We start from the raw sequence: 26,257 nt of genomic DNA on the forward strand, positions 1-26,257 counted from the left end.
TAGGTGGCTATCCACAAACAGAAGCAGTCCTAGGAGAGCTCTAAAGTCTACTTGAGAAACTTCAGCAGGGGTGCCTGGATGGTACAGTTGGTTAAGCATACAACTCTTGGTTTTGGCTCAGGCTGTGATCTCAGGCTGTGATCTCAGGCTGTGATCTCAGGATCACAGATCACAGATCAAGCCCCACCTTGGGCTCTTTGCTGAGGGTGTAATCTGCTTCAGATTCTCTCTCTCTGGCCCTCCCGCTCATTCACTCTCTCTCTCTCAAATAAATCTTTTTTTTCTAGAAGATTTTATTTGTTTGAGAGAGAGTAAGCAAGAGAGAGAGAGAAGGAGCACGAGGAGAGGCAGAGGGAAAGGAAGAAGCCGACTCCCCGCTAAGCAGGGAGCCCAGCTTGGGGCTCTATCCCAAGATCCCGGGATCATGACCTGACCCGGAGGCAGACGCTGAACTGACTGAGCCACCTAGGTGCTCCTAAGATAAATAAATCTTAAAAAAGAAAAGAAACTTCAACACAGTGGAACAAATAATTTGTGAATAACCACACAAAAAGGAAGGAAAAATAGTTACATTTGCCTGTGCCATCCCATCCCTCAAATCAGCATTGCTCAGCACCAAGAGGGAACTCCACCTCTAGGAAGATGTTTCAAGTATGCCTCATAGTAACCACAAAATCAAAAGCTACAGTAGAGACCCACAAGATAAAGAGAAGGAAACTAAAGTGTATGTGATGGGGTTTGAGAATGTAAGTGAGGTTGGGTGGGTTGAGGTCCAGAGCTGATGACCAAGACAGAATTCTTGAGGCATCTTTGGTGCAAAATGGTGATTTGTTAGAGCACAGGGGCAGGACCCATGGGCAGAAAGAGCTGCTGCTGCAGGGTTTTGAGGGGTGGCTGATTATATTCTATGGGGTTGGGAGAGGTAAGGAAAAAGGGAGGTTTTAAGAAAGAACTTTGATATATGTTAAAGCTTTGACTCACAGGATACCAGAGGCCTTGCCATTGTCAAGTTAAGGTTGTTTATCCCTCAAGTACGGCATTAACATAAGACAGTTGGGAACTTCCTGAAAGAAAGTTATACTCTGCCTACTTCAAGTATCTGTCAGTGGGCTGCAGGTTATAAGGACATTTAATTGTATTTACTTTACCTTCTGGAAGCAAGTTATTGATAGAAATGCTTTATTCTTATAGATTGCTAAGATATTTATAAACTGAGGGAGACTCCTGTCTTGTAGGATTGTAATCTTTATAAGTTTAACTATGTTTTTCCTTTCCTTAGCTTTAGGGCAGCCAAGAGTGCCTGAGCAATGTCACATATATCCCATGGACAGGGCCCCCGGGATGGGGGGGATTCGGGTGTGTTATCTTCTGCTTTGTCTTCAGCTTGCCTTCTGTTCCCTCATCATACCCACTATAGAAAATCATAAATTCACCAAGGAAGACAGCAAGAAAAAAAAAAAAAAAGATCAAAGGAACTACAGAAAATCTAGAAAACTGTAAGATAGCAACTCTAAATCCTTACCAATCAATAATTACTTTAAATGAAGTGGATTAAATTCTTCAAAGGGCAGAGAGTTGCTGAATTCATAGAAAACAAGACCCAACTATATACTCCCTGCAACAGATGCCCTTTAGCTAAAGGAACACATAGGTTCAAAGTACTGGTATGCAGGAAGATTCTACACAAATGGAAACCCAAAAGGGAGCAGGAATAGCTATACTTGTATCAGACCAAGTAAACTTTAAGTCAAAAACAACCGAGACAAAGTCATCATATAATGATAAAGGGCTTAATTCATCAATAACAATTTTAAATATACATGCATCCAGCATTGGAACAATTAAGTATATTAAGCAAATACTAACAGATCTGAAGGGGTGACAATACATTAATATTAGGGGACTTCAATACTCCACTTTCAACAGTCTTTTTATCTTTATAATTTTTTGGTATATGTCTTATAAATAACATGGTTTGCTCCAATCTGAGAGCATTTGTCTTTTAGTAGAGGAATTTCATTCATTTAACTTTGTTGTGATTTTATTTGGTCTTATTTCACCTCATGTTTCTACGCTTTCTTGCTGTTCTTTTCTTTTAAACTTTTGCTCTAGGCGTTACAGTTTTCATGGAGCTTTTATATGGCAGTTTGTATTTTAGAAGGCCTCTTTCTCCTTTTTCTTTCTTTTAGCAGTATTTTGGTTACCCCCTGAGGTATTTACATTTCAACGACATGGTAAGATTTACTCTTCAAGGGACATAGAAAGAAACTCTTAGGAATGTTAGTGTCTTTTGGATGGTTTTGGCAGTCCCAAGTAAAATGTAGTAGCATCACCCTGTGATTGGAGGGAGTGCACTGAAAATAATTCTCTGGACTCAGGGTCAAATGGGGCCTCTCTAAGGGTTGGAAATGAAGGAGGGGGGGTCATTTGGGTCACTATGGTCATGGAAATGATAAACCCATTGGACCAGGCCAATTTTGCACAGCAGGACATGGGCTTTATCTTAATGTTTTCTATTCACTGTGAGCCTTAGCCTTAGCCATGATCACCATGATGGAAGGATGGGCACGGAGATCCAGGCAGCAAATAGGTGAGGAGAGGGAGGGCCCTGGTATGAGTATCAGTAGCTCTAGGGGACTTCTCCTTCCCCTTTCCTTCTTCCTTCCCACCAGAGGCCTCAGTAACCCAGTCAGCTATTCCACTGGTGGCAGGGATGCCTCCCGAGGTGTGTTCCTCGCTTCTGCCCTGTTCAGGGAAAAACTGATGGGTCTCAGGATCTGTAGCATCTTGGAGGAAACAGGCATATAGCCCAGATAGATCTTCAAGAGAGTTATGGATTTTAGGGTCATTAGAGATACTGTCCAGTTGACACATTTTGGCAGTTGTGACTAACAATCAAGAAAACAAATAAGAGGGGACGCCTAGGTGGCTCAGTGGGTTAAGGCCTCTGCCTTCGGCTCGGGTCATGGTCTCGGAGTCCTGGGATCGAGCCCTGCATCGGGCTCTCTGCTCTGCAAAGAGCCTGCTTCCTCCTCTCTCTCTGCCTGCCTCTCTGCCTACTTGTGATCTCTGTCAAATAAATAAATAAAATCTTTATTAAAAAAGAAAGAAAACAAATAAGAAAACCTGCCAATTAGTTCCCTTCTTTGTGTCCTGCTACATAAAATCTTAATGGTTTGAATTTCAGTTAAGGTATAGTTTGTTTGTTTTTTTTAATTTCTTTTCAGTGTAACAGAATTCATTGTTTATGCACCACACCCAGTGTTCCTTGCAATACGTACCCTCCATAATATCCACCACCAGGCTCACCCAACCTCCCACCCCCGGCCCCTTCAAAACCCTCAGATTGTTTTTCAGAGTCCATAGTCTCTCATGGTTCATCTCCCCCCTCCAATTTCCCTCAACTCCCTTCTCCTCTTTATCTCCCCATGTCCTCCGTGTTATTTCTTATGCTCCACAAATAAGCGAAACCATATGATAATTGACTCTCTCTGCTTGACTTATTAAGGTATAGTTGTTTTTTTATCTCGGTTTCTACTTCTTAATTTTTTTTCCTGTTACCTTAATCTTATGTGTTTTGTTTTGTTTTTAAAGATTTTATTTATTTGACAGAGAGTGAACACAAGCAGGGGGAGTGGGGGAGGGAGAAGCAGGCTTCCTGCTGAGCAGGGAGCCTGATCTGGGGCTTGATCCCAGGACCCTGGGATCATGACCCCAGCCGAAGGCAGACGTTTTACCCCTGAGACATCCAGGCGCCCCAATCTTACGTGTTTTTATCAGAAAATTTTGGATGACATCACTATGGGCCCTCTTCATAGGTGGCTGCTTCTTTTATCAGGGTGTCCCAAGAGACCTCTCTACAACTGAGGTCTGCCTCCACTCATGTGATATGCAGAGGGTCTTTGGGAAAAGTCCCAAGGCCTCTGGAGTGTGATACTAGAGTCTTGGCGTGTTGGTATACATGAAATGAATGACATCTGGAAAGTGTCGGTGGGGTTTTGCATTTATCAAAGAGCTGATGTACCTTCTCAGGGTTCTTAGGAGACACTGGCTGGCACCAGATGTTTGGAACATTTGTATTTCTCCGTTAATTTTTTTAGCAACCTCACATCAGGAATTGGACTCATGATATCCCATTGGGTCAAGGAATGAAGAGCAGCAGTAGTAAGTGAAGTAGTAATGCACAAAGACCATAGGCCTGTTTTGTTTTTCCTCTGTTGTATTCTTCCTCTGGTTGTGCCACTGGTTTCCATTTGCAAGGCTATTTCACTCTTCTGGGGAAGAACATATAGTCGAGATATGGCCCACGGGCTCCCTGGTCAAAGGTGGAGGTCTCCTATGGCAATCTTTGCCTTGTGCCTTTAGCCTAGAGCCTCTCCCGGGGCAGTGACAAAGCCTTGTGATCCAGTCAGCTCTCCTTAACTCGCCATGGCCTTGAGGCGCGCAGAATACCCTGATACACATTGATAGTCAATTAAGGCCTTGTAATTAGTAGTCTAATAGTCTTGTTAGACCAGATGGCTTTGATCATGCTGCTCTAGGGAGATAGTTAGAATTATTACAGCAGCCCTGCGTTTTGGGTTGGCTACCCCAGGCACCACAGAGGCAAGAGGAAGAGTGCGTGGGGCAGCCTGACAGAATCCCCCCAGCAAGCAAGCAGTGCTCATTTCTCTGATGGTGTTACCTCCTGAGTTAGGTAGTTTAGTAAGCGAGTTGCTGGGAAAGGGCATTCCCCTCAGTTAACTGCGCAGACAACCACGCATTTCTGCTGCCTGTGCCAGTTGCTTTGCCCGGGCTTTAGCTTCGGCCTTATAGAAAGTAACTCAGGCACCTAGAAATGCCCCGGGGGGAGTCATCAGCCCGGTGAGCTTCCCACAGACATCTCCCGTTTCCAGAAACAATGTTATGACTGGACCGACCCTGTGGTTATTATAATAGCAGTATGCCCTTCAGTAACAACCATCAGGAAACGTTGAAAAAAATAAAGGTTTATTATTTAAAAGACCTGGAAATTACACAGCAGACCTAGGCCTACACAGTGAGTGCTGTCACATGTAGAGATTGCCCAAGGGTACACTGGCCTGGGGCTCTGCTTTTATTGGACTTGAGGGTGGGGTCCTAGGGTTTCACAGGCTTACCATTCATTGGTGAATTTAAAACAGAAGAGCCAGGGGGCGCCTGGGTGACTCAGTGGGTTAAGCTTCTGGTGTGGGCTTAGAGTCATGATCTCAGGGTCCTGGGATTGAGCCCCATGATGGGTTCCCTGTTCAGTGGGGAGCCTGCTTCTCCCTCTGCCCCTCCAGCTCCCTCTGCTCTCTCTCTCTTCCTCTCTCTCTCCCTCCTAAATGTTCTAAAAAAATTTTAATTGAAAATAAATAAAACATAAGGGCCAGAATTTAAAGTGTGGGGAAAAGATGAGTGACCCAAATGGTTAGTGATCAAAATCACCTACCATCTCTAGAACAAAGGAGCCTCAGTGCAAGGAGGTGGCCCAGCTCTCTGTGGTCCCATAGCTGGCAATATGTCTGTTTGAGATAGCTCTCTTTGAAGTGCATGCCTTGGCCACCAAAGCTTAATGCACTTGCATTACAAAAAAGAACGCTGTGAGGGCTTACAATACAGGTAGCATTTGAATTAAATTATGAGTGTGTGTGTATCTCTGGGAGTGTGGGGGCAACATGACTTTTATCCAGGATAAAGTCATCCATTTCTTTTGATGTTTTAGGAGTTGAGAAATTTAGCTTCCTTTTACTTTCTTTTTTCTACTCAGTTTTTACAATTTTAATAATCTGGCATTTTTTTATTCCATGTTCGTTCGTTCCTTCTTTCTTTCTTTCTTTGACAGAGACACAGTGAGAGAGGGAACACAAACAGGGAGAGTGGGAGAGGGAGAAGCAGGCTTCCCGCTGAGTAGGGAGCCCCAATGCAGGGCTCGATCCCATGGCCCTGGGACCATGACCTGAGCCAAAGGCAGACGCTTAACAACTGAGCCACCCAGGCACCCCCATGTTATTTCTTTAAATGACTTTACATTACGTATTTTCTCTTTCAGGGATATTTCTTATACTTCATTATTATATATTTTACATTTTGGGAGAATAGCCAAGTGTGTATGTGTACTAGTGGCCTGCCTGGATTTGAATTCTGGCTCTCTGACGCTGGACACACTGTACCTTAGTTTACTCTTCTTTAACAAGGGATGGGTATAATAGTACAATGTCGCAGAGCCATTGGGAGGATTAAATAATTCATATAAAGTGCTTATACATAATAAATGACATTTAATAAATGTCATGCCAGTTGCCATGATTATTATTGTATTAATAACCATTATTTAAACTTAACTCTGTTATACTGATTTTATTACTCAATTTATTGCTCACTTCTTAATTGATTTCCTCTTCTCTGTCTTTCTTTGATTGATTTTGGTTGTTGGCTAAAGAATTTCCTGAACCGGGGATTGCAAACTTTTTCTTAAAGGGCTTGATAAATATTTTAGGCTTGCTGGCCATGGCAACTACTACTACTTAACTACTGAGGTCTCTGTTGCTTTGAGCTCCAAAGCAGCCATAGGCAGTACATAAACCAGTGGCTCACCAGGAGGGCATAGTTTACCAACCTTTTTTTTCTTTTTTGTGTAATCTTATTAAGGTATGTGGATTATACAGTTTCAAACCCTTGTATGTCTGAGAATATCTTCTATCACTAATGTAGGTAAATGATGACTTCATGTGTATGTAACTCTTAGATGACAGCTGTTTTCCCTCAAGACTTCATAGAACTTGCTCTGTTGTGTTCAAGTGTTGCAGACAATTATAATACAACCCAATTCTTCTTTTTTTTATGACAACTAATGTTTTTTTCACCCTAGATGGCCGAGGATTTCTGTTTTCTTTATCCTTGGCATTTGTCATTTCACCAGGGAAACTGTTTTCCTATTCTGTGTTAAAACAACAAGGCTAAAGAGAAGAACTGGATTGATGTACCATGAACTTGGCTATTTCAGATTGCATTATTGTCTGTTTTCGTCCACTAAGGACATTTTCCGTATATATAGTATTCCAGAAGTTAGCAATGAAAATTGTTTATCATTTTGAATTGCATATAGTGTGATATGGTGTTTTAAGTGGCAGAATGTTCGCTATTTTGTATTATATAGTTTGGTTCCTGTTTAATGGAAGCATACAGCTGAATAGCCACAGAAAACATTCAGGAGGGGCATCTGGGTGGCTCAGTCGGTTAAGCATCTACCTCTCGGTTTTGGCTCAGATTAAGAACTCAGGGTGGTGAGATTGAGCCCCGCAATCTTACTCTGTGCTCAGCAGGGAGTCTACTTGAGAGTCTCTCTTCCCCTCCCACTCCTTCCCCTGACACCATGCCCTCCCTCACTCTTTCAAATAAATAAATAAATAAATAATCTTTTTTTTTAAAGTCAAGAAACAGTCTAATTGAATTACCCTTGCTTGAGCATATTAAATCACAAAATGATAAGGAACTAAAATTTATGATAAAGTCATTACAGTTTTTAAAATTATAATTCTAGCACAATCCACAGGGGAAAAAACCCTTGATTTTAACTTTATTTCATAACACAGTGTCCATGTTATTTCACAGTAACTGGTTATGAACCAGTTATACTCCATGTGGATTTCTTAAAAATTTCTTAAATTTACCATTCCATATTTTATATTTCAAGAACAACTGTTTGCCTAGTTTCAGAGCAGAATGCTATAGTTATCATCATCCCTGTTAACTTCAGATGGCAAGATTAATAATGGATATTTTGGTCAGTAGATAATTCTACAAGACAAAGATAAGGGGAAGCTTGACAGTGAGACTTCTGAGTTGAGGCAGAAAGTATAATAGTTACAGGTTTGAGCCACTGGTACTCTCATTATACCCTGCTTCACATACTATGCCAGTTAACTGTGTATAAAAGTTAAATGTAAATTACATAACTTTATAAAAAAGTTTTTCTTGACTTTGTACATATCTTTTGTCATTCTTTAAGTCTTTTATATTTTTCAAATATTTGCAGCCTTTTTTATTAACTATAATGTTAACGTGACACTTGCCATGAAACTATTAGAAAATGCTGAACAAGCTAACATTATCATATTCACTTTCTGTAAAATACTAAGAGAAATGAAATTAGATTTACAAGGCAACTTATTGATGAAAAGAAAATCAATCTGCTGCTGCTTAAGTGTGTTTAAAATAATTCTTAGGATGTTTTCATTTTGTATAGCACCCTTTTTCTGAAGCTAAATCATCCCAAGGAAACGCACAGCTACAACATATTGTGCTATGAGAACTTTCCTTCTCTCCTCTGTATAAGAGGCAGAAAGATTTCTTTTCAGACTACATATAACCATCATATGTAGAAGAATTCAGGGAGAGGTATGTTTTGAAATCCAATCTTCTAGGTTTTTTCCCCTCTTCCTCCCCCTCCCCAAAAGGTAAGACAGAAAGCAAGACACTAAGCCTTCATAGAAAAGGAATGCTAATACGTTAATCAGCAAAGAAGCAATCCTGTTGTTTCTAGAAAGGATAATGTCATTCCAGAATTAAGGAATTCCAGAATTAATCCTAAATTACTTTTAGGATATTCTGCATTCATGGGAGACATTGGCCATCTGAAGTACCCCAGGGGAGGGCTGTTGAGTGCTGAATTTGGAAGAAAGTTCTGAGAAACCTTAATAGAGATAAATAATATGTTTTTATGTATTCAGAAGGCCATCTTAGAGATGAGGAAGCAGATTTATGTTTTTATCTCTGTAGAAAGTTAAGCTAGGATAGCTTGCAGGAGCTACACAAAATTAGATTTGTATTCTGTATGAGAAGAAAAACTCAATACGGCCAGCAGTGCTTATTAGACTTCAGAAGTGGGTGACCTCTCTCTCTCAGAAATAATCAGAGGCTATGTGATTATCCTTACAAATTCAGTAGGCAAGTTTGTCATTAAGTAGAGGTTGTTCATAATCTAAAGGGTTTTTTCCTAATTCAGAGTTCTCTGATACTGCATATTAACTACCTCATTTATCCTATAGCATCATTTTAAAACAAGAATAATGCAGGTAGGAATTCTATGGTAGGAGAATCAAACCGACAGGAAATAAGAATCTAATCTATTCATGTTTTTGTTTATTCTGTCAGTACTACCAAAAAAAATTTTAAGGCATAATGACTCATGTTGTTGGAAGAGCCAGAATTAGAGCCCTGGTCTTGTGCCTTTCTATTAAAAAACAGTGAAAACAGTCATGAAAGTCTTGAGACAGTTAGTGTTGTTGCTGTGATTACTTGACTTACTACACATAGACAAAGATGCTGCTTTTTTTCTTATTCCTGAAAGGAAGCAGAAAAATCTACTGTGCTTCCAGGAACAATCTAGAGTCATTATTGTTATCACTACTATTAATCATTGAATAATATAAATACAGATTCTAGACTAGAACAGACCTAATGCTTCTCCATTTCCTAGTAGCAAAGATGGTCATGGAATTCTGAGTTAAAGTTGTACAGTAATGAACTTTGTATAGAATCTTGCTGTTTTAATCAGTTCCAACATATGCTATCATTTTGGAAATCATTGTACAGGAGGTAGATTATGTCGTTAACACAGCTGGGGAAAACTTGACTGTTCACTGTGTAAGTAGCCTGGGATTCAAAAGAATTCCTCTCTCGATTCCTTTCTGTGGAAATAGGTTGTGAGTTAGCAGAAACCCTGGACACCTTAAAGCTTTCCAGAACAGCTAGATTTAAAAATTACACTGAGGGATACGTGGGTGGCTCAGTTGGTTGAGCACCCAACTCTTGATTTTAGCTCAGGTCATGTCTCAGGGTTCCTGGGATCGAGCCCCACGTCGGGCTCCATGCTCAGCAGCGAGTCTGCTTTAGGATTCTCTCCCTCTGCCCTTCCCCCTGCTCTCTCCCTCTCTCTCAAATAAATAAATAAATCTTTGAAGAAAAAAGTGAATATATTTGTTATCCTGAAGCCTACATTTAAAGGGAGACAGGGAAGTACAAGAGAACGTGATCAGCAGATGAAGACTGAATAGGCTGAGAGAACTACTCCTGTAAGGACCTTTCCTGATAGACTGGTTAAGGCCTAACTGAGAGTGCACGAGGCCTCTGCCCTGACCTGGCTTTTCGTGGCCGGCGCTCTGGAAGCTCGGCCTCTGGAGTAGTGTCTGTGCACATACTTCAGTGAACACTCTGCAGAGCTCCATATAAAGCAAATCCTGTGTTTGAAAGTAAGCCAGGATCGAGAGATATAGAAAGCTCAAGAAAATACAGGATGTGCTTTGTTTGGTAAAATGAATTTAACCTTAGTTGTAGGAAGCCATATAAACTATGATTTGCTGAAATAACTCATTCCGTCATTTAACTGATGACTGTGCCTTTGCAAAATTCACAGGACAGTAAGAATGAAAGATGATGATAAAGCTAAAATTTTAAGCACTCTGTGCACCCTCTGTAATCAGTAGAGCTAGGGAATGGGAATGCTGCTTTAATTCTTGAGCTTTAATTCAACATAGTTACTGGCTCTTGCCAAGTTTTTCCCTATTTTTGTTCATTAGGTCTATATTCCTCCTGATGCCATGTCCTCTGTCACTGCTTCCTTTCTCCTTCCCTTTACCTTAAATATTGGCATCCAGCTACACTCTGTCCTTTCCTCCGCCTTCTCCTCAACCCTCACTTCTCTGTGGGCACCCCCACTTCAGGCTCTTTGTGCCCGCAATTGCCAGCTTTCACCCCTCTTGTCGAACCTATAGACCCTCGTTTCCCACTCTCTCAGCGTTTTCATCTGAACAGGCTGTGGACCCCTTAATTCAGCAAGTCGGCTCTGAATTCCTTTTATTTCTCAAACCTTTTACATCTGTTTTAGCTCTTGGTTAATGACATGCAAGCTACCCAGTAGCCGAAGGCAGTCATGCTGTCAGCCTTTTTTACTCTCAGCTCTTCACAGCTAATTAATCATTAAGTTGCATAATTCCACCTCCTTATTCCAAATGTGTTTCTTCCTCTCGATTACCTCTGCCATCACCTCAGTTCACATTTTCAACCTTTACAAGAGCTTGCGTGATCTTCTCTGAAGCTGGTTCTTCTTTTCCAGTTCATCCTTCAATTCATGCTGTAGCCAGAGAAATCATTTATAATGCCTGTTTGATGGTGCTACTCCCCCACTGAAAACTTCCAGCAGCTTCATATTTTCTGCAGTTGTTACAATCTCAGGTATCTACAAGGAATAGGCAAGTAATGTATTTGAATGAAGTGATCCACGTGTAAGACAATAGGGAAGAAGAGGAGAATACATACCTGCCTAAAGCAATTCATATTCAGAATCCTTAAAAACAGGAGACAAACCTGAGAATCTAATGTTGCCTGTGGGTTTGCAGTTAGTGCAGCCAATTCTAACGTATGAACATGGCATATGCAGTGTTTCTCTTATGGCAGCTATGTCCTTGAAATAAACAGCTTGGAATTCAGCTATTGCAGAGACTGATGTAATCAGTGAGTCATGTTTTGTTTTTTGTTTTTCTAGGTTAAAACATACCAGAATAGAGTATGTGTTTGTTATTGTTTGGAACCACTGTCTTACTATTGGATGCCATGGAGCATAATGAAAAAGTTTATTGTCTTTGGAGTCATCATTGATCTAGGTTCACTTACCATTTCTGCCACATACTAGCTATGCAATTTTGAGCTAGTCATGTATGGCTTTTCAGGGTTAACCATACAAAATCAGATAATTATCAAGCTTTAAATTATCGAGCTCAATGCTTGGCATAGTAACTCTTCAGTAAAAGCACCCAGACAAGTAGGAAAAATTAAAGAAGTGACAGTAAGTATACAAAAATCTAATTCCCCCAGCTATATCCTTTGCAACAATTGTACTTGTGACATAAAGAAGCACAAACCCGTTGGAAGCCATTATCAGGTAAGGCAGGCAGTTGGAAGCTGACAAGCACATGATTCACCCAGGCCACTAAAAACCAGGAGCTCACCAGCCTAGCTGCTGGCTAGCTGGCTGAAAGTAGAATTTGACCCTACATGGTATTACTACTGACAAATTCATGAGCAAGATGAGACTATAGGTTCTCTGTAACTATGCATAATGTACTAAGCCTTTTCTACTTTTTTTGTCTACATATAATCTTTGAATTTTTTAATAAAAGTTGTATTAACTGAAAATTTAATTCAATAGTATTAGCATATATAGGATGTTTTATTTTAGTTTATTCTCCACAGCTATATAAATTTGAAGTACCAAAGGAAGGAAGGAAATAACTTTGTTTTCTTTACCAGAATATTTAGCATGGTAAGGAAGAAGGGACATTACATTTTATTCTAATATACAAGTATATTAATTATATTTATAGTATACTGCTTGATCTAGGAACTCTAAAACATCTTGAAGAGTTTTTACCATTCAGTTAAGGGAAAGAAAATATATACATGCATCTTCTCAAGCTTTGCATTTTTCACTTTATTTTTAAACTCAGCTTTATTTTAGCATTTACATATACTTTGCTCAGTAATTTGTGTAGCCAGCTGACATGGTTGAAGTAGGAGGCTGTGTAGCTACCAGTATGCTTTTCTGCCTATAGATAGTAACCTGATGGCCGAATGACATCTGCTGAACTCCTGATTACACTTAAAAATGGAGAGACTAGAAAGACCAAAGTAGAAATCTAGCTGGTTTTTTTTTTTTAAGATATATTTATGTATTTTAGAAAGAGGGAGCGTGTGTGTGTGAGAGAGAGAGAAAGAGAGTGGGGAAAAGGGCAGAGGGAGAGGGAAAGAAGCAGACTCCCAACTGAGCCTGGAATCCGATGCAGTCCAGTCCCACAACCCAGAAATCACAATCTGAGCCAAAACCAAGAGCCGGATGCTCAACTGACTGAGCCATCCAGGTGCCCCCAAACCTAGCTGGTTTTAAAAAGGCAAGACAAAGGCTTAGAGTTTTAGCCTCTTTGCAGCAGTATGTCTCACTCCAGGCTGGCTTTCATGCCCAGATAAATAAAGCTATGTTTAAGTAACAGAGCAACATTAATACAGAGTTAAGAGGATGGTTTCTAATAAAGCAAAGCTGAAGTATTTAGGAGATTAGTGTTGAAACTCAAGAGACAAGTGCTATCTTTACTGGCCATAGTCAAGTTTCTCTTTTGGTTTTAAGGAGTATCACTACATATTAATCTAGATAAATAGCGTGGCATTCTGTGACTTGATAATACTTTGTGTCTAACCATCTGTTTTTCTTAAAGGGATGATTTTTTATTTCTAGTCAATGCCTTCTAAATACTTTTCTTTCTCCCCCCTCCTTCTCCTTCCCTCCTATCCTTTCCTTCCTTTCTACTTGCAGCTCCTCAGAGAAATTTTGAAATTGCCTTCAAGATGTTTGACTTGAATGGAGATGGAGAAGTAGACATGGAGGAATTTGAACAGGCAAGTTGTCCTGGAAAGTTTCTTTAAGTACAATAATATTTAATACATTTTCATGTGCCTTGCAGTTATTTTGGTCTAGGTCAGCATACTCAGATGCTATACAATTTTTGAAGTACCAAATATGTCATTTAAAAAAAAAATCATCCTCACTTTTAACAAGTGGGTTTTGTTTGTTTGTTTTTACTCTAAATATAAGGAATTTCTTGAGCATATGATTAAGGTCAAAGTTCTTCTAATTCTCTAACATGGATTAGACTACGATGCTGAGAGGAAAAATTATGGCTGATCAGTGATGTGTTTAGTCAATGTTTATTAAACAGCTGCTTTGTGCCATATAGTTCAGAATATAAGGATGTTCTGAAAGAATTTCTGTAAGAGAAGGAAACATGATACCCTGCCTTTGACTGTAGGTAGGAGGTCCAAGGCAGAGATGTGTACAGTTTCTGATGAATCCTAGGAAGAGATTATGTTTCCATAAAACTTCTATCATTGGTGGGCCATGATACCTCTGTAGATGAAATGATTATGATTGTCAGACTGGCTTCAAGGCAAAATATGTATGGATATATGGGAGAAAGCATTTTGTATTTAAAATAAGGAATGTAGCAAAAAGGAAATTGGAGAAAGTATGAAGGACAGTACATCTTTAAGTAAGAAATCCACAGAGACAAATATTTTTGAATACCTGGAGACATTTATTCAAATCTGCACCCTGTTTCCATCGAATACCTTCACTTTCCCATAATCCTGCACTTTACTGATATTGACAGGTCACATCAAATGATTACACGTAGAACTTATTTTGGTATTTTTAAAATTTTATTTTATCTAGGGGAGTATAGGGGTAATTTTATATTCATTTGGACTTTAGAAACACTGAATTTCCTCCTGCTGCCCCCATTTTACTTTTTTTTTCAAGTTTTTTTTTTTTAAGATTTTATTTATTTATTTATTTGACAGAGAGAGAGAGACAGAGAACACAAGCAGGCAGAGAGGCAGGCAGAGAGAGGAGGAAGCAGGCTCCCCGCTGAGCAAGGAGCCCGATGCGGGGCTCGATCCCAGGACCCTGAGATCATGACCTGAGCCGAAGGCAGCGGCTTAACCCACTGAGCCACCCAGGCACCCCTTTTTTTCAAGTTTTTATTTTAATTCCAGTTAATGTACAATACGATATTAGTTTCAGATGTACAGTATAGTGATTGAACACTTCCATATTTCACCCTGTGTTCATCACAAGTGCATCTTTAATCCCCATCACATATTCAACTCATCCCTGGATTTTTTTTTATATAAAACTACTTAATTTTATTTTTATTGAGGTATTATTGACATAACATTGTATTAGTTTTAGGCGTACAACGTAATGATGTGATCTGTGAATATATTGCAAAGTAATTACCACAATAAGTTTAGTTAATTAACATCCATCACCACACAGTTACAAATTTTTTCCTTTTGATGAAAATTTTTAAGATCTACTCTCTTAACTTTCAAATTTACAGTACAATACAGTGAACTATAATCACCATACTCTACATTACATCCCCAGGACTTATTTATCTTATAACTAGAAGTTTATACCTTTAGATGACCTTCACCCATGGGGACCCCCCCCACCTCTGTCAACCAACAATCTTTGTATGCATGAGTTCGGCCTTTTTTTTTTTTTAAGATTCCATATATAAATGAAATCATACAGTATTTGTCCTTCTCTTTCTGACTTATTTCATGTAGCATAATGCCATTAAGGTCCATCCATGCTATCACAAATGGCAGAATTATCTTCTTTTTATGGCTGAGTAATATTCCATCATATATATACACATACATACATACATACATATATTTTCTTCATCCATCCATCCATTTGGTGGATACTGATGCTCCCATATCTTGGCTATTGTAAATAATATTGCAATGAACATGGATGGGTGTAGGTATCTCTTTGCAATAGTGATTTTGTTACCTTCTTACAAATACCCAGAAATGAAATTGCTGGATCATATGGTAGTTCTATTTTTAATTTTCAGGGGAACCTCCATACTGTTTTCCATAGTGGCCACATCAATTTACATTCCCAGCAATAGTGCACAAGTGTTCCCTTTTCTCCACATCCTATCCAGCATTTGTTATTTTTTGTCCTTTTGATAATAGCCATTCTACCAGGTGTGAGGTGTTATTTTGTTGTAATTTTGATTTTCATTTTCCTGATGTTGAGTGACATTGAGCACTTTTCACGTACCTGTTGACCATCTCTATGTCTTCTTTGGAAAAATGTCTATTCAGATGTTAGAGAAGGGAGTGCTGTTTCATCTAATGTGATCCCTTGATAATTGGGCACCTTAAACTGATACAATGTCTAATATTGACCACAAGGAATCTTGATGTAAAAAGCCTTTTAGACCAAAAACAAAAAAATAATTCTAAGGTAGCTAATGAACAAATGGCTCTCTTTAGAAGTTTCTCTGCTTCATCTTTATACATTTTACATTCTTGGGAAATATAAGAATTTATTAAGTTGACAGTGCTCTAGGCTTCCAAACATTCAAACTTTGCACTTACTTCCCAGCTAAACAGGTGTTTTCTTGACAGTGTATTCATCAAGCTTATAAAAAAAAGTTAAACAGAAGCAGGAAGAGGACCTCACATATTTCAAAGTTAATGTTGCATGAAGCAAACTAATAGCTAATTCCTTGATTCATCTTTTTCTAAAACCACTTTGATCATGCATAAACACATTACTAAAAGGCATTAATCTACTGTTAATACTCTGTGAGTTTTCTGTGACCTTTCTATCACACAGATCCTTTCTCTAACCCATTTCATAGCAGATCAAAGCAAAAGATCGTAGCAAAAGATAATTTAAAAAAAAAACAACCCTCATAACTGTTTGGGCTCCTTTCACCCAATGCCATGACAGAAGTGTTTTTTTAGTATGAAAGTATGAGAAATAATAACTCATTTTTGAGATAAAAGAAGAATGAAATTTTATTTCAGAAATCATGTTTTATATTTCTTTTGATTTTCTCCACAGCATAAAGCATGTAGTAAGCATTCACATGACTAGTTGAATTGATGTTTTGATTGATTCTCATGTTATGCCCTTAACAAATTATCTACATAAAATATTTTAAGAAAATATTGGGGTTCCTGGGTGACTCATTGCTTAAGTGTCTGCCTTTGGCTCAGGTCATGATCCCAGGTCTCAGAATTGAGCCCTTTGTCAGGCTCCCTGCTTCTCCCTCACCCTCTGCTTCCTCCCCACTTGTGCTCATGCATGCTATCTTTCTCTCAAATAATAAATAAAATCTTAAAAAAAAAAAAAAAGAGGGGCACCTGTGTGGCTCAATCATTAAGCGTCTACCTTCAGCTCAGATCATGATCCAACTGTCCCGGGATCAAGCCCCACATCGGGCTCCCTGCTCAGTGGAAAGCCTGCTTCTCCCTCTCCAACTCCCCCTGCTTGTGTCCCCTCTCTTGCTCTCTCTCTCTCTGTCAAATAAATAAATAAAATCTTAAAAAAAAAAAAGATATTTCTCAAAGTTTTTAAAGAATGCTTATTATAAATAGTAGTTTCTATCTAATGCAGTAGTATTGAGACTGTGTGATTATTAATCACTAATGAAGACCATACAGCATGAGTTAGTTAATTTTCCCTAAACTCTTTTTCCCAGTCACTTACCCACACACATTCTCAGCACCACACACTTGAAGCTTAACACACGGTTTCCACCATAGGAAGGACATAAGCTGCAATATTTACAGCCACAGGCAAAATATAAATCATGGTAGGTTCTCAGTACTGGTTCACTGTTAGTGAAAATTCTTCAGTACTCACAGTTAAGCAGATAAAATGAATTGTGTATTGTGTTCAAAACAACAACAAAAAATGTTCTGATTATCCTGTATTCAATTTAATTATTAAAGTCCTTTGTTTTAAAGGATTTTTACTTATTTATTAGAGAGGGAGAGGGAGAGAGAGCATACACAAATGAGGAGTGGCAGGCAGAGGCAGAAGCAGGCTCCCCGCTGAGCAAGGAGCCCAGTGTGGGACTCAATCCCAGGACCCTGGGATCATGACCTGAGTGGAAGGTAGTTGCTTAACCAACTGTGCCACCCAGGCGTCCCCTGTATTCAGTTTAAAGTCTAAAAATCCTCAACCTAAAGAATTAAAAACATCCATTGAATATCTGTCTTTCAAATCTCTGTCTACATAAGAAACAAATTCAACTTATCTTATTATCACAATAAAATGTGGACCCCGAAGAAATCATGTCAAAACCAAGTATGATACTAACCTAGAGTTACAAGGAGATTTAAAGATAATATACTCTGTGACTTTTCTAGTGAGACAAGTAAGGCCCATAGAGTTTCACTGACCTGCATAAATTCTGCTCTCATAAATTCTTTCTCAGAACAATAGTCAGACTTCATGCCTCCTAACCCCTTGTCTCATGTCTTTCCATTATACTACTCCACTGTTTACACAGCCATAGACTTAACTTAAATCTTCTTTATGGGACGCCTGGTGGCTTTATGGACGACTGACTGCCTTCGGCTCAGGTCATGATCCTGGAGTCCTGGGATCGAGTCCCACATCAGGCTCCCAGCTTCACGGGGTGTCTGCTTCTCCCTCTGACCTTCTCCTCGCTCATGCTCTCTCTCATTGCCTCTCTCTCAAATAAATAAATAAAAAATCTTTAAAAAAAAAATTCTTCTTTATGGTCACAGGTTAAAAAATGAAATACATGATACATTTAACTAAGGTAAATCTGTTGTTACAGCTCTTAAATTTCTAAGTGTTATGCTTTTCTAATTTGGCAATTTAAAAATCATTACCTACAGGGGCGCCTGGGTGGCTCAGTGGGTTAAAGCCTCTGCCTTCGGCTTGGGTCATGATTCCAGGGCCCTGGGATCGAGCTCAGCATTGGGCTCTCTGCTCAGCAGGGATCCTGCTTCCCCCTCTCTCTCTGCCTGCCTCTCTGCCACTTGTGACCTCTCTCTGTCAAATAAATAAATAAAATCTTAAAAAAAATCATTACCTACAAAGCTTTCTGTATTGTTTATTTATATAACAGACCTTCATTATTTATCTTTACATATCCCAATTTTAATTATTCTGAATAGTTGCTTTTTTAGCTTCTAAAGAGGTAGAAAAGATTGTAGGAACTAGTAAAAAAGAAAATGCTACAATAGTCATAGACTTGCTTCAAAAACTCATTTGTATATTTAGGCCATAGTTGCTAGTTCCAAAACTTATCCTTTCTCAAAAAGTTCATTTAAAAGTTCTCAAAAGGGGCCCCTGGGTGGCTCAGTGGGTTAAGCCTCTGTCTTCAACTCAGGTCATGATCTCAGGGTCCTGGGATTGAGCCCCGCATCAGGCTCTCTGCTCAGCAGGGAGCCTGCTTCCTCCTCTCTCTCTGCCTGCCTCTCTGCCTACTTGTGATCTCTCTCTCTCTCTCACTGTCAAATAAATAAATAAATAAGTAGTTCTCAAAGGCAGTGCCTGGGTGGCTCAGTCGGTTGAGTCTGATTCTTTATTTTGATTCAAATCATGATCTTATGGTCCTGAGATCAAGCCCAGTGTGGGGCTCCCCACTCATGGGGGAGTCAGCTTAAGATTCTCTCTCCTTCTTCTTCTCCCCTGACTTGTACGCATGCTCTTTCTCCCTTTCTCTCTCTCAAATAAATAAATCTTTTGTAAACTTTTTTTTAATTAAAGATTTTTAAAATTTATTTTTGAGAGAGAGAATGAGCACTAGTGGCAGAGAGAGAAAGAGAAGCAGGTTCCCCCCTGAGCAGGGAGCCTGATGCAGGAATCAGTCCCAGGACGCTGGGATCATGACCCGAGCCAAAGGCAGATACTCAACCTCAACTGACTGAGTCACCCAGGCACCCTTCAAATAAATAAATCTTTTTTAAAAAAAATAATAAAAATAAAACTTCTCAAGGACTAAATTAATTTCCCAACTTTTCTTGGGGAATTATTTCATACCAACTTTGTATTTAATTTATTATTCTAGGAGCACCTGGGTGTCTCAGTCCGTTGAGCATCTGCCTTTGGCTCAGGTCATGATCCAGGAATCCGTGGATCGAGCCCCGTGTCGGGCTCCTGGCTCAGCGGGAGTCCGCTTCTCCCTTTGCCCCTCCTCCCTCTCATGCTCTTTCTCTCTCTCTCTCAAATAAATCAATAAAATCTCTTTTAAAAATTTGTCATTCTAATAAATGTGTTATCTCTCTTAGATGTCAGTATTTGCCTATAGCTATGCTACCTCTTGTCATAACTAGAGAGTCAGTAGTTAGAAGTATGAAAAGTATGGAAAGTCTCCTGAGATATGGAATATATTACTGAGAGGTTGATGATTATTTTAGTGTTTTGTGAGAGGTTTTGAGCCTCAAACACAAATGCATGCTCTTTTCTGAAGAAAGATTTTTAAGAGCATCTCAGTTACAAAGGTGTCAGGTGTCTGTTAAAATCCTGGTTCTGCTACTTGCTAGCTACTTGACCTTGAACAAGTTATGAAACACTCTGCCTCAAATTCCTCATCTGTAAAATAAGGACCATCATAAGACTTAATAGGATTGTGAGCATTAAAAGAGAATCATAGCACAGTGTAGGCAAATAATGAATAATGTCATCAGTTATTGTTCTTACTTTTTTATACTTTTGTACTTTGTAATGTTTTTCTGAATGGGGCTTTGCTTCTCTTATAGGTTCAGAGCATCATTCGCTCCCAAACCAGTATGGGTATGCGTCACAGAGATCGTCCTACTACTGGAAACACCCTCAAGTCTGGCTTGTGTTCAGCCCTCACGACCTACTTCTTTGGAGCTGATCTTAAGGGGAAGCTGACGATCAAAAACTTCCTTGAATTTCAGCGTAAACTTCAGCATGATGTTCTGAAACTAGAGGTAGGTATTCCTTGGACTTCAGGGGAACAGGGCATCATGTAAGCACATAGAGCCGCTGGGTAGGGAGGGCATGCACTATAGACATTCTTTCAATCTATCTCCAGCTGTGAGAACTGATTGGTTTGAACCTGACAGCAGATAGGAAATACTATGTTCTGTGAAGATGTTTGGAGGTAGGTGGTTCTGGGACTGAAAACCAAAAAAGCCTAAATTGAAAATCTTCATTGTCTTTGGATACTCAGCTTGAGGAAAAAGAAATTCAGTGGTAAGAGCAGTTCTCAACTTGAGCATGTATCCCGTTTTATGTTTATTTCATAGCAGGCACTGGGAGATAGAGTTGAGGGGGATAATAAGTAGATCTTTCCTTGAAAGCTTACAAAGCTAAAAACAACTGGACACACAAAAATGGCAGAATAAAAATATCCGTGCTCAGAGTTACAGAAATGTCATACTGTGTTTGGAGATTTACTTTTCCACCTACAGTTTAGACCATCATGCTGTTGACTTCCTAGACACAACTCTGTGAGAGCATTGCCTTTCTCTATGTGTATATTTAGTGAATTAAGTGTATTTTGGGTTAATTGTCTACTAAGTCTATTATATTCAGAACATTCACTAAATGCCTCCTAATGTACTTTTTTTCCTGGAAAAAATGAAATCTGATCTTCAGAGTTTCAAAAATTCCCATACCTTGGTGTTTCTCAACTTCTTTTTTTTTTTTTTTAAGATTTTATTTATTTATTAGAAAGAGAGAGAGAGAGAGAGCAAGCACAGGCAGACAGAGTAGCAGGCAGAGGCAGAGGGTGAAGCAGGCTCCCTGCTGAGCAAGGAGCCCGATGTGGGACACGATCCCAGGTCGCTGGGATCATAACCTGAGCTGAAGGCAGCCGCTCAACCAACTGAGCCACCCAGGCGTCCCTCAACTTCTTTTTTTTTAAACATTTTTAATATTATTTGAAATTTGAAAACATTTAAGTACTGGAGAAAAGCACTGCTTTGTTTTTTTTGTTTGTTTGTTTGTTTTTTTGCACTGCTTTGTTTTTTAAACTATGTATATTCTTTATCTGCTTTTCCATTTTTCTCCAAGATTCTGATAAGGTACTCCCACCTCTCCACCCACTTAACTCCATTGAGACAGTTTGAAAAGTCACTGAGTTCTCATTATTGGTAAGAACACCACTGAATGTTCCTACTCTAGAAAGAAGTATGGCTAACACTAAAAATCAGATCAAACTTTGAAATGTGCTTTTGTACTTGTTTTCTAAAAAAGGTAGAATTGATATCCAAAGAACTTACCTCAAAAAAACAAAAACAAAAACAAATTATCAGACTTGAGGGCAGTTCTTGGCCCCTATAATAAATGGTTAGTGCTGTGTGTGTGTGTGTGTATGTATATGCATATGTGTGTGTGCACACACACACACATATTTACACACAGTCTAGCCTGACACTCATTCATGGACACACAGGTGGGACTCTTAAGAGACAAAACAGGGGACTTTTCTGTCTTTCACTTTGAGATGCTATAGAGTTGGCAGCCCCCTAAGATTGTCAATGAGGTAGAATATTATAAAGCAGATTAGTTATTTACTCTCTTAGAGCCTAGCTCCACATTTGTAAAACAGGGCAGTGGTTAAGTGAGATCATGTTTCTTATGCACTGGATTCTGTTCCCCCATAATTTTTATTTTGAAGCCCTTACCCCGGTACTGCAGTATCTGACCATATTTGGAAATAAAGTCCTTAAAGAGGTGATTGAGTTAAGATGAGGCCATTAGAGTGGGCCCTAACCCAGTTCTACCGGTGTCTTTGTAAGAAAAGGAAATTTAGGGACACAGAGACCAGTGGTGCCGCGTACAGAGGGACAGCCATGTGAAGAGACAGTAAGAGGGTAGTCAACTGCAAGGCATGGAGAGAAGCCACAGAGGAAACCTGCTCTGCCTATGCCTTGATCTTAGACCTGCAGCCTCCAGAACTGTGAAAAAATAAATTTCTGTTGTTTGTCACCGAGCTCTAGGTATTTTGTTATGGCAGCCCTAGCAGACTAATACAGTGATATGCCTGATGCCACATGACCTGTCCTATACTTTTAATAATATTCTTTTTATCTTCTCTGTATATCCTCTGCCACTTAGTATGGCAGTTGGCATATATGATGCACTTAAAGGGGTCATCTCAAATGACTGACAGGCCCTTTCTTGAAATACTTTTATTGATAAAACTTCTGTAAAATGGAAGCAAATTTTTGTTTTTATGAAACACTTTTGATACCACTTTTCAAAGCTTGGTTAGTTTCTCCCTTCACTGAATATGAAACATAATCTCATAATCATAGCCAAGAGGAAAATGGAAATGATTAATAATATCTTAACTTTCATATGGGTTTTTATAATTCCATCATTCTATTTACCTCTTACTAATTTTTTTAAGGATTTTATTTATTTATTTATTTATTTATTATTTATTTGACAGAGACAGCGAGAGAGGGAACACAAGCAGGGGGAGTGGGAGAGGGAGGAGCAGGCTTCCTGCCGAGCAGGGAGCCTAACGTGGGCTTGATCCCGGGACCCTGGGATCATGACCGAGCCGAAGGCAGCCACTTAACAATTGAGTCATCCAGGCAACCCGTTTACCTCTTACTAGTTTTATTTCATAACTTATTTACTTTAAAATTTCAGATCCAGGAAAGTTACTATTCCATTTAGTTTTTTTTTTTTTTTGATCTATTTATTTTAGGGGTTTCAGCAGCAGAGGGAGAGAGAGAGAGAGAGAGAGTCTGAAGGAGACTCCATGCTGAGCACAGAGCCTAACACAGAGCCCGACGCCACAACCTGAGCCGAAACTCAAGAGTTGGATGCTCAGTGGACTAGGCCACCCAAATGCCCCTCCATTTAGTTATTTCTATCTTTTTCTCACTACAGTAACTTTGAGAGTGAAGAGAATACTATTTGTCTGTCAAATTTAATTTCCAGCAGGGTCAGGGAGGAGGGGAAAAGACGGTCCATAAACATTTTTGAGGGCCTACTATGAGTCAGGCACCTTACAAATATTACATGCCTTTATTTTAAATCTTGCCAACCCTGTTATGTTTAGTGGTGTTATACCTGTGTTTCAGATGTGGAAACTGAAACTCAAAAAGATAAAAGTCGTAGAGCTATCAAAGGGTAAGAGTGAGAATTCAAACTCAGTCTTTCAGAACTATCATTTGTTCGTTATCTGATTATTATTAGTTTTAGTCTAATACGAGATTTTTTTGCCTGACTCATTTGGAACTGTAAAGAAAAAGGAAATGTTCTGAATTTTAGGAACAGAAAAAGACCAAATTTCTTGAATATCTATGGTCTTACGACTGAAAAGAAATGCACTGTTCTTTTGTGTTTATATTACCTAAGCTAGTTGTTTAATATCTTTTTATTATAATCACTAACTTGTTAGGTTTTTTTTTTTATTAAATTTTTTATTTATTTTCAGCGTAACAGTATTCATTGTTTTTTCACCACACCCAGTGCTCCATGCAATCTGTGCCCTCCCTAATACCCACCACCTGGTTCCCCCACCCTCCCACCCCGCCCCTTCAAAACCCTCAGGTTGTTTTTCAGAGTCCATAGTCTCTCATGGTTCACCTCCCCTTCCAATTTCCCTCAACTCCCTTCTCCTCTCCATCTACCCTTGTCCTCTATATTATTTGTTATGCTCCACCAATAAGTGAAACCATATGATACTTGACTTTCTCTGTTTGACTTATTTCACTCAGCATAATCTCTTCCAGTCCTGTCCATGTTGCTACAAAAGTTGGGTATTCGTCCTTTCTGATGGAGGCATAATACTCCATAGTGTATATGGACCACATCTTCCTTATCCATTCATCCGTTGAAGGGCATCTTGGTTCTTTCCACAGTTTGGCGACCGTGGCCATTGCTGCTATAAACATTGGGGTACAGATGGCCCTTCTTTTCACTACATCTGTATCTTTGGGGTAAATACCCAGCAGTGCAATTGCAGGGTCATAGGGAAGATCTATTTTTAATTTCCTGAGGAATCTCCACACTGTTCTCCAAAGTGGCTGCACCAGTTTGCATTCCCACCAACAGTGTAAGAGGGTTCCCCTTTCTCCACATCCTCTCCAACACACGTTGTTTCCTGTCTTGCTAATTTTGGCCATTCTAACTGGTGTAAGGTGGTATCTCAATGTGGTTTTGATTTGACTCTCCCTGATGGCTAGTGATGATGAACATTTTTTCATGTGTCTGGTAGCCATTTGTATGTCTTCATTGGAGAAGTGTCTGTTCATATCTTCTGCCCATTTTTTAATATGATTATCTGTTTTGTGTGTGTTGAGTTTGAGGAGTTCTTTATAGATCCTGGATATCAACCTTTTATCTGTACTGTCATTTTTAAAAATGTTTTAATGCTTTTAATTTTGGTCATTTTATTATACCCTTATTTCTCTATCTAGAAACTCAAAAAAACATGGGTTTGAAGGAATAACTTAAAGATACACAGTTGGCTTTTTAAAAAATACCTTAAAGTTATTAAAAATTCCATCTAAGGCTACAGAGAACTATTGAGTTGAGTTCCTTAGAGACAGGTGTCAAGTCTAATTCCAATTAATAAATTCATTGATTTCTTGAAGACTACAGTTAAGTAGGATGTCAGTCAAAAATGAAAGGTAATAGAAAACTCTTTGAAAGAGTATAATTAATTTTAATTTGGGGGGAGGGGAAAAAGGAGCTGTCATGTCATCAAAGAAAAGTAAAAGCTAATTTATACAAGAAGGAAGAAGCCAACTCCAGAATATACAAGAAAACTGAAAAAGCATCATCTAATAAAATTCCAGGCTGTAGCATGATCTTTTTTTTTGTAGGTTTTGGGGTTCACGAGCTTATTGCATAACCAATCAGATTATTGCATTTTAAGAAGGCATGAGTATCAATTATCTGAAGGCAAACTGGATATAGTTCAAAGGATAACGGTGAGGGGTACCTGGGTAGCTCAGTTGGTTAAGTGTTGGACTCTTGGTTTCAGTTCAGGTTGTGATCTCATGGGTCCTGAGATGGAATCTTGCATCCAGTTTCCGCTCCGAGCTCAGCCGGGAGTCCACTTGAGTCTCTCTGTGTCTGTCCCTCCGCCACTCACATGGGCACATACAGGTGCTCTTGGCACATGTGCTATCTCTCTCTAAAAAATAAATATTTTTGGGCGCCTGGGTGGCTCAGTGGGTTAAAGCCTCTGCCTTCGACTCAGGTCATGATCCCAGGGTCCTGGGATCGAGTCCCACATCGGGCTCTCTGCTCAGCGGCGAGCCTGCTTCCCTTCCTCTCTCTCTGCCTGCCCTCTGCCTACCTGTGATCTCTGTCTGTCAAATTAAATAAAATCTTAAAAAAAAAAAAAAACTTTTTTTGCTTTAAAAAAAAATAAATAAAAAAATAAAAAATAATTTTTTTTTAATTTTTTTTAAAGATTTTATCACAGAGAGAGAGAGAGCACAAGCAGGGGAGTGGCAGAGGGAGAGAAAGAAGCGGGCTCCCCACTGAGCAGGGAGCCTGATGGGGGACTTAACAGGAAGGACATTGGAATCATGACCTGAGCCCAAGGCAGCAGCTTAACCCATTGAGCCACTCTGGCGTTTCAAAAAAATAAATATATTTTTTAAAAAGTTAAAAAGAATAACAGTGTCTGTCTTATATTCTCAGTCTTCAAGAAAAAAAAATTGAAGTTAACAGATCTGTTCAGTCAGAAAGATAAAAGGGAGGCATAAAGAACAATGCTAATTATTTTCATTTGTCAATAAAAGTAGAGCAAAAAAAGAAAAGAGAAGGTTAAGTTAAATAAATTTTTAAAAAATTATATGACTATAGTATATAGTTATATAACAATATAATTTATAGTTATATAAG

General features: G+C 39.1%; 1 protein-coding gene across 3 annotated transcripts in view; it reads left to right on the plus strand.

The window, feature by feature from the left end:
- Window positions 1-26,257, plus strand: part of MICU1 (mitochondrial calcium uptake 1) — a 253,080-nt gene that overhangs the window by 159,278 nt on the left and 67,545 nt on the right. For all 3 annotated transcript variants that reach the window (XM_080822562.1, XM_080822560.1, XM_080822561.1), the window contains 2 exons: window positions 13,367-13,449; window positions 20,164-20,361. In XM_080822562.1, coding sequence (XP_080678688.1) covers window positions 13,367-13,449; window positions 20,164-20,361 — 281 coding nt within the window. The remainder of the gene's footprint in view (window positions 1-13,366; window positions 13,450-20,163; window positions 20,362-26,257) is intronic.

Source organism: Martes martes, assembly GCF_963455335.1.
Source record: "Martes martes genome assembly, chromosome: 14".
Taxonomy (NCBI): Eukaryota; Metazoa; Chordata; class Mammalia; order Carnivora; family Mustelidae; genus Martes; species Martes martes.